We start from the raw sequence: 9955 nt of genomic DNA, 5'->3' as shown, positions 1-9955 counted from the left end.
CTCAAAAGCCCAAGGAAAACACCGGAGGAAACACCCCCCTCCTTGTATGGAAGAACTGGAGAAGAGAGGATCATGGACGTGATATTTAGATCTGTTTAGTTTCACAAGTATTTTAACTTATCTCATTTATATCATTTTATCTCAATATCTAAACATCATTTAAATATAAATATTTTTCAATAGATAATGCTTAATCTATCAAGGATTTCTCCTGAAATTTCTCCAAAGAAATCATACCATTTCAATTTTATATTTCTTATTTTTACTTAATGATTAAAAAAATATTTTTTATGATGTTGTGGCTTTCTTTTTTTTAAAAGAAAAAAATTTGTTTAAAGGGTTTTTTATTTTTATTTTTTTTATTTTTTATTTTTTATTTTTTATAAAAAAAAGAGAGGTGTCGGTAGCATCTCTCATTTCATTCTCTCATTCTCTCGTTCTACACCCTTGGACTCTTTTTCAATTTTAAATTTTTAACTTTTTCATTTAATCATTATAACATTTCTAAACTTCCAAACAAAACATGAAAAACAATTCAATTTTTTAAAATCTTAAAATAAAAATAATATTAAAAAAATCATATTTTAACCCTCTTTTAACTTCATAATTTTTTTATACAATGTTTTCTTTCTCTTTTGTCAAAATTCCATAAAACATCTTAATTTAAACAATTTCACTACTATTCATAAATTATCTTATTACTAGTCATAGATTTCTCATCTCATCTCTGTACCCAAACTAGACCTTAATCATTTTAATGTATGTTGTTTGGAATTGTAGTGAATAATATAACTTTTAGCTTAAAATTTATAGTTGTAGAGATGTAATAAGCTCTATTATTAAAAAAAACTACTTATTATTTAGTAATCATATATCTAAAGTAGGAGTGAAAACCATCGTATTCGGTGCAATTTTTGAGCAAGACCTATGCCGTTGAGGAGAGAGGAGCCACCGACCGTAACCGGTCGATGGGGAGGAGGAAAACTGGCCGTATCGACTCCGACAATTCTCTGTCAGTTCTCGACCAGTTTTCAATTATCCTAGTGGCTTAGTTCGCCTAATAGAGTAGAGAGAGAGTGTGTGTTGCAGAGGAGAGAGAGGGAGCTAGTGCAATGGATGCGAGGAACGAAAGAAGAAGAAGCTGGAGATTGAAGATGATCTGATTTTAGAACGACATCGTTTGGTTTAAAATAAACAACTTTGTTTCAATTATCTGTTGTATACTTATACGTAGAAAACAACGTCGTTCCACTTAAGTGGAAGTGGAACGGTGTCGTTTTAAGTATGTACATTAAAAAAAATAAAGTTTTATTGGTTTGGTCGGTTCAACAGTTTGAATCAGGGTCAAACTGCTGCCGAACCGACGTTGGTCAGTGTTGAATAAATTCCACCGTGTGCCAACCGGTTCCAACAGGTTCCTGACGGGGCCAGTGGCGATCGGTTTTTTAGTTTTATGTATACCCCTAATCTAAAGCACTTACAAATACATTATATTTGTTTAAAAATAATATTAAAAAATTACTTTTTGAGGTAGAAATGACATAAAAGGTTATTTGAAAGTTGTATTGTGATATGATAAAATCAAAGGGCAAATGATATTTGTTTCTCGTACTTTTTTAACTTATTTAAAATTAAAAATTACTTTAATATGTAACACTAAAAAAGCCCCTAACGCAGCTCCAAACAGACCCTTTAAAAAGCTGTAATTATAACATTAACCAGTCGTTTTAGAAGAAGATGCAGATTTGTGACTCCGCATTCTTTGAATGGGTACTAAGTCTAGCCTGTTTAACGAGTGGTGTAGACATAACAGCCTATCCGTATGAGCCATATGCAGAGGCCCATGCACCCACCATCACAACACAGAAATAGTGGTCGAGTGATTCAAATCATAACCACAGAGCCACTCCCACCAATTACCATTCTCTAAACAGCACAGGAAGTCTAATTGTGTAGGATTTCAGAGTTAGGAGAATTTTCCTAACTAAACATGACTAATGATACATGTACAACTCTATTTTACAATCTTTATACAACCATGTGTTAAAATGAGGATATTTGAGTAAAATGATGTTATTTTTAAGTTATTTTACAAAATATCCTTCATTTAAAACATGATTGTATAAAAGTTACAAAAAATAGTTATAAATGTATCATTTTCCATACTTGCGCGGGAACGTCTCTACCAAGCTCGTGCAAGTGCGAATGGTAATTCTAACACATAGAATCATCACTGGCTTTAGAAGCAACAACCTTACTATTTTGCAAAAAAATTAAAACAACACAAACTCTCCACCATGCTCACGGATATTATAATTGCTATGTATATAGAAACTTGACCTCTGCAAATAGATATGGATTCAACATATCAAGACAGCAATTGCATAAATATTTCTCTGAAGTTGACAATAATGGATGTCATCAGGCAGCAATTAACCAGAAGACAAGTCTGATTGAAAGTTGAAAGATCAAATTATCTCTCTCTAGCCACAATTTCAATCCTTAAGTTTCCTAAAGCATGCCAATAACCAGATTAACCAGAGACTGTTCATGGAAATTTTGATTTTTCAACCACTATCAAATTTATAAAGCTTGTCCCAGTGACGCAGATAAAAAGTAAAGCAGCCAGATATAACAATGCATTGAACCGAATAGCAGGAAAAAGAAATAGAAAAAAAAAAACCATAAGCTTCAGAAACTACTAATACCTCACGCATGAGGTAGATTGTCCTCATATCTCAGTATAATGAAACTTAGTTATATGTCAGTACAAAACATGAACATCAAAGGGAAGAGAAAATGGGAATACCCGGTAGCGTTGCACCTGCATCAACAATGAAAATGTTGCCTGAAACATATTCAGAAGAGTCATGTAGTAAGTATCGAACAAGTGATGTTAATGCCGGATCGGACGTGCCATATGTTCTTAAAGGGGCAGTTTTCTTAGCCACGTTATCCAGCCAATCTTTTTGCATGAGACTCTGAGTGATCTCAGATTTGAAAAGGCCAGGTGATATTGAATTCACCCTAATTTTGTAAACTCCCAATTCCAAAGCCATAACCTGCAATATTACAATATACAATACAATAGAAACTCAGAAAATAATATAATGGAACAGTTTTTAAAGAAAAATATTGAGAGACTTGGAGGACACTGGCTCCTAACTCCATTTTAAGATGTCCTAATATAGTTACAGAAAAAGCCAAGCACAATCTCACCCCTTCTCCTTTTCCCCGTCATGTGGAATATGTGGACCGGACACTAAACATGGAAAAATAAGCAGACATCCAGGTAGAACAATCATCGAGCATCTTATGTGTCCTAGTTTCATCAACACGTTGACCCTTAATATCACGATATGGAAATGAAAATGGTGGTGTTTGGAGAAGGTAATTATATCTGTTGCAGCGTTGCTGATTCCAAAAGCAACAATATGAGAAAATTCAGGTCGTGCAGTTGAAAAGTTTTTGGTCTGAAGGGCATCCTCAAGTCTGCATTTGCATATCTACTCCTAACAGCTTTATCTAGGAAGTTATTTTCCTTTCAAACGGCAAAAATATAACTCCTTTTTTCCTTAAATAAGAATTATACTCAGATGACTTTCCTTGAAACAATAAAAATAAATTTCACTTGTATACTAATTCTTTAATAGATTGAAGTAAATCTTTTTTTAAGAAATAATTATTTTCTCCATCTGCAGTGCATTCTTTTTGTGAAGATAGCATAATTTTACTCATAGGTCAGAAAAGAGAATACAATACTAAGGTTCACTGCAACTATAATTTCTCACCCTGAAGAAGTTATTCCCAAACAACTACGATGAAACGCGTTAATGAAACTACCGCATATTTCGAAGCAATTGCATAACAAGTGGCATTACCTTTGTCAAGGTGTTTACGCCTGCCTTTGAGGACGCATAGGCGACACCTCCAGGCAACTGCCCACGGTCAAGACCAGCAATTGAAGATATGTTAATGATGGATCCTCCCCGCTCCGCATCAAGCATGCGTGTGCAGACATATTTTGACACCAACCAGGTTCCTTTTAAGTTTGTCTTGAAGACCTGATCCCATTCCTCCTCAGACAAGTCTAACGAAGATTTCACATTACCTAAAGTACGCAGCGTAATAGTTAAGAACATCGATCAAACGAGTAAAAGAATAAGAGATAGATCCATATCAAAGTATCCAAATCTTAGACAGGCTCCAAGAATCAAAATACAGAGGAAGAAGCAGCTATGTAGCCATATACTCGCAAAGAAGTATCGGGAAATTCGGAGAAGACTCAGCAGGCTAATATCAAACGTGGAGTTTGAGTTCCGGCCTAAAAATTAACGAATTCTTTTTATTGTTAAGAAATCAAGGTAGAAGAGATTTAACTTTAACGGTTTGTTGGCTTCGGTTAGTACCCAATTCAAAATTTTCTCTCATTTTCTCAACAACCAAAAAGAAAGCAAATATGAACGAAAAAAGAAGAAGAGTAAATTGCCTCTAACTCCCGCATTATTGATCAAGGCGTCGATATGCCCGAACGCGTCCCAAGCTTTTTGTACTGACGTCTCAATGGTGGGAGCATCGGCAGAGACGTCTAGCTCTACAGCCACGGCTCGGCAACCTCGAGAATCGGACACCGAAGAAGAAGCGAGGTGATTGATTTGGTGGCAGAGGGAGTTGAGGCGGTCGACCCTGCGAGCGGCTGCCACGATCTTGCAGCCGGCATTGGCGAGGTCAAGACAGAATTCGCGGCCGAGTCCGGAGGACGCCCCCGTCACCATAACCACTTTTCCCTCCAGGTCCCGCCTCCATGGCTCCTGCAGATGCTCCGCGCCTTGCTTCGCCATTTCCTTTCTATGTCGAGGGGGATTCACACCGATACACCCAATGTGCTGAAGTTGATGAAGGAGCTCGACAATAAATACGAGACAGTGTCACAGAGAGAGAGGTCGCGACGTCAACTTCAACGTACGGGTGATTTTTATTTTTCGGTTCACACTTCACAGAGTTTAGGAAAAACAAAAGGCTAGTTGCAATTTTTTTTTTTTTTTCCCCTCAGCAAGTAGGAAATTTTATGGATATACTACAAGTTCAGTAAGGTGAAAATCTCCTACAATCTTTTTAAAATCAACACACATTATAATATAACATAAAATAAAATAAAAAAAGTGGGTGATTGGAGCCAAATAATTAGCTCCCACCCAAATCCCACAAAGATAGACTACTTGGTAACGATTTTGAAATAGTCTGATGAATAGATTATAAATCTACAGCTAAAAGATGCAGTAAAGAGTGTGCTATAACGTGTTGGTCTGAACTGCCTGAAAGGAATTACCACTATCACTTTCACTTGTTCTTTGATTAGGGAAAGTGGTAACATAAGAAAGCAAGGAACTGAGACGAATCGCCAGCAAAGGATCTCCACTGTCGATGTTGGCGAGTGAAGCACACGCCCAGCTACTGAAGAGGACAGAAAGGTCGAATCATGAACAAGAAACGCCACTGATCTCAACCGTGCCGCGCGTGGAGGCAAAAAACGTCCCCAAGCACTACGGCGCGTGGAACTCACGCAAGACATAAACCACGTGTGAGACGAACGCACCGCTTGAAATGACAAACTCTTGCTGTCGACTTGAAGATCGGCGCCCAAGGAGGCTAATGGTGGGGTGCAAGACAGACAAAAAACACTAGAAGTCAGTAGATCGCCCAGTTTCAAGGCTAACGGAAATAAACTAAAAGAAAAACCATAAAAAAAAAATGGAAGAAAAGTGCCCTAAGCGGCAGTTGAGGCAGGTGGAGGAGGGAGGTTGGTGGAGTCGAAGCTCTAGCCCCTCTCCCCCCGGCAAACGGAGTAAGGCTTTGGTGATGGGTTTCACAGGGAGTTTCGCGTAAAGAGAGAACGGAGAGAAAAAAGATTAGTACTAGCTAATCTATTAATTATGAAGAATTAAAAGCTAGTTGCAATTACAAGTACTTATTAATATATACATATTAATTTAATATAATTAATTAAAATAAATTGTATTAAAAATAATGTTAATTTAAATTTTAAATATGAAATAATCAGTATTGGTACATAGATTAATATGTAACTTTACTTATACGTAGCAAAACTCTTAAAAAAAAGAAGAGAGAGAGAGAGATGGGTTTGTGACTTGTTTTAAATTTTCTTTTATCTTTTTAATGTTGTACTCTATAAGAGTATTGGTAATGGCATAGTTAAATATCTATGTAAGTCTAAATTTTAGTTAAATATGAGAAAAAAATCTTATATTAGACTAGTTAATGATCTAAAATTCAACACTTAATTTATAGTTATTCTTGAGTACTCTCTAAATTTGAAGGCTTACTGTTTACATGCCAAAAAATTATTTTATGAATTTCCAAATTGTATTATTTTCAACTTAATTGCTACCCTACACTGCATTTTATCATTTATCTAATACATCTATTTTATGCATCCACCTAACATGATCATCTTGTTTTTTTGGTTCATGTTGTTAGTTAGTTTTATGAAATTGATTTTTAAAAAAATAATAAAAGTACTACAAATAATTAATTAATATTTTTTTGATAAGTAAAGTAAATATTTTATTTAATTATTAATTCAAATATATAATATTATATTATTATTTTTCCTTTAAAATAACTAGTCTAATGTAAACTCATTTAGCTAAAATTTGATATTATGGTCAAAATGTGAGATTCTAGCTAAACTTTAGACTTTGTATGGCTAGGCTATTGCCTATATTCTAAGGTAGGTTGTATAAGCATTGTATATTTTTTTAAAAAATTAATTTTTTTATATAAATTTCATATTTGTTTATTATTTTTAAATAAATACGCAACACTTATACTCTAAGGTAGGTTTTTTTGTATTTTTTTGTTTTATGGTCGGTTGGTAGGAAGTTAAAAAGTTTAATGCAGTAGAATAACAAAAACAAAAGCAACAACCAATTGGTAGTTAGCTCTTTATTGCCTAAAACATTGTGAAAAACGAGCAGACGTAGAATTCAATTAAAAATACAGTTTCGTGGTTGTTGGGAGGGAACATCAAGAAGTGGACCATTACATATAATTGTTTTATGTATTAGATCATTTTAAATTATTTTATTATTATTTATAAATAATTCATTGTTATTTATAAATGATAAATATTTTAATTATTAAAAAATTACATAAAAATAAATTTGTAAATTGATATAACTTGATGCAGCATATTAAATTATAAAATTATTTTTATTATAAAATAGATTTAACGGATCGCATAAAATTACGTCAGTTTGTGAATTTATTTTTATGTACTCTCTTTATCAATATAGCATTTCTCTTCATAAATAGTTTATTATTATTTTATTATAATTTTTAAATTATTTTATTACTATTAACAAATAATATAAAATACTCTTAACATTTAAACATACTTATTCTCCGTGTCTAATGGTGTGTACTTTGCATTATTACTCTACCACTAATTGAGCCCCATAGTTGAATTAGGATTAAAATAAAAGTTGTGCTATATATAAATTGGAGCATTAGCACACTAATTATAGTGAAATCCATTATAATTTTTAAAAAGTTAAAACATTAATAATTTTTTAGTATAGTAGATATGGAAATCTTCCACATCATTAATGTACTAGGCGTGTAAAAATTAGGCTTCTAAATATATTTTTTCTTAAGATAATTATATATATTTGGATTATTTTTTTAAGAAAGTGTGCAAAACTTACACGCTCTAAGATTACAAATATCATTTCACTTCCAACTTAGGGTTTAGACTGTGAGAGATACATAGAAATAATTTTGACAATATTTATAGTAATCCGAATGGATTCTTTCAATAACATTAAATATTCAATAAAAATATGAATTCTAGGAGATCTAAATCCAACATTTAGAAAATAAGTATGGTATGCAATGTTCACAATTCATATATTTTATCCATCTCTTTTGCAAATTTCAATCATAGGGAATATTTAAAGCTTATAATCATAAAACAGTCTTAGACGTTAACAATATCGAGATCATTCATGGTGCATTGCTCTATACAAGTCAAGTCATGACCGATCTTAAAAAAATAAAAAAGCAAAAGAAGAAAAATCATAAGGTTTGGTAGGTTGGCAGCTTCATCTACATCTTCCCTTACATATAATACAAGCATGATTGTGATAATACATACCAATAAGCAAACATTACACTTTTGTCAACATTCATTTATATTTTTTTGGGTCACCCGCAACATTGTAGTGACCCATTGGGATGCACATGAAATTATCTATGAGTGTAAGTCCAATATTTCTTTTATTTCCTTCTTTAAAAGCTCCTCACCCGATTTCTTTTATGGATCACGAAGCAGAAAGAATTTTTATCTTCCCCCCCCAAGGCCCATTCTAATGGACTGAATTTTTTTGGCCCTCAACAAATGTTTAAGAGGTTTTGGTTTTTTTGTTTTTTGTTTTTTTTCCTTTTAAATTTTATTTTATAAAGAGAGTGTGAATTTTGAATCCAAGTTTTCCATTTAGAGAACCAAGTTATATGTTATCAGACCATCAAACTCTTAACAAAATTTACGGGCTCTAAATTAAAAAGGTCTTAATAAAGAAAAATTTGGTACACGATCAAAACTTAACAATATGTATAGATAATTTAAATTGACTTAGTTGACGTGAATTATTAGATCTAGTTTATAATAAAATATATTTATAATTTGAAGTATTATATCAAATCAAGTCAAGTTTATAAGTTCAAGTATTTTTCAAAGTAAGTAAATAGATTGAAACTTTAGTGAAAGTGCAAGAAAAACTTTCATTGAGAATGAGTTGTGAGAAGTCATTACTTTCACTAAGTGCACAATCAACATGATAATATTGATCTATTAAAAAAAATGATAATATTGATCTATGATCATATAAATAAAAGTTTTTCATGTTGCTGCCATGTGAATTACCAAAAGTCACTTTAGGGAGGCTGCACTCACTTACGAAAAACGCTCGGAATTGCTTGTTTTGTTGTCAAAATACAAGGTGATAGAAAAAGAGATGGAAAACAAGGAAAAATCCATGTGGTCAATTAACAAGATAGATAAGCCGCCTTGCAAAAAGAACCCAATTCCTTTCAGACCAGATTCATAAGCCCACACACAATTTATTTATATATTTAGCAGTACTGCTTCTAGATGATCACTTTTTTATCACACGAGTTCTGCCCCCACCCACCATCATTTTCGTCTCAAGTGGCCAGATTTGAGGAATACAGACCTACCAAAGTTTATATATAACAAAGACCGATCGAATTAGGATGTTCTCTTTATCATCGACTACTACTGTTGTGATCAAAAGAGAATGATTCATGTTAGTGCTAACACAGATTTATGCACTTTGACTGAGATATTTGAAAGGTGACATAGATGGTCAAAACAAAATAGGCAATTTCATTATGGATGCAGGCAACATTCAAGCTTATGTAAAATAGTTATTTTATATTAAAAAAAAAAGAAATACAACAAATCACATTAATAAAATATATAAAAAATATGTAAATTTGACTGCATATAAAATTTATATTATTCACAAATACATGGAATTCTTGTCTTGAGTGTAATTGCATGTTTTAACTCAAAATTATTTAATCAAAGATCAATATATTATTGTTTGTATACAAAATAAAAATACAAATTAAACACAACGGGAAAAAATAAATGGACAACAAAGAGAAAAAGGAGATATATATGCATTGTCATGAGCAGCCGTAAAGATATTAATTAAATGCAGTAAGAGCATTCTCATCTAGATTCCTATAAAATTTTTTATAATAACTTAAAATCACATTTCTTTAAATTTATTCCTAAATTTTATTCATCTTCTAAAAATCTCATATATCTCATTCCCCATCCCTATCTCTATTTTATAAAATAATATTTCTTTATTCTTTTTTTATTACTTTTTTCTCCCTATTCTAT

General features: G+C 32.4%; 1 protein-coding gene across 1 annotated transcript; it reads right to left on the bottom strand.

The window, feature by feature from the left end:
• Positions 1–2690: 2690 nt before the first annotated feature.
• Positions 2691–4960, bottom strand: LOC122278132 (3-oxoacyl-[acyl-carrier-protein] reductase FabG-like). The gene is made up of 3 exons (XM_043088233.1): positions 4490–4960; positions 3882–4111; positions 2691–3062 (listed from the first exon to the last, which is right to left on the bottom strand). The coding sequence occupies exons 1-3, from the start codon at positions 4839–4841 to the stop codon at positions 2784–2786; spliced, it is 861 nt and encodes a 286-aa protein (XP_042944167.1). The 5' UTR covers positions 4842–4960; the 3' UTR covers positions 2691–2783.
• Positions 4961–9955: the final 4995 nt, after the last annotated feature.

The sequence above is a fragment of the Carya illinoinensis genome, chromosome 10 (genome assembly GCF_018687715.1).
Source record: "Carya illinoinensis cultivar Pawnee chromosome 10, C.illinoinensisPawnee_v1, whole genome shotgun sequence".
In the NCBI taxonomy this organism is placed as follows: domain Eukaryota; kingdom Viridiplantae; phylum Streptophyta; class Magnoliopsida; order Fagales; family Juglandaceae; genus Carya; species Carya illinoinensis.
The sequence above is the reverse complement of the archived record's forward strand: the minus strand, read 5'-3'. Positions and strand labels throughout refer to the sequence as shown.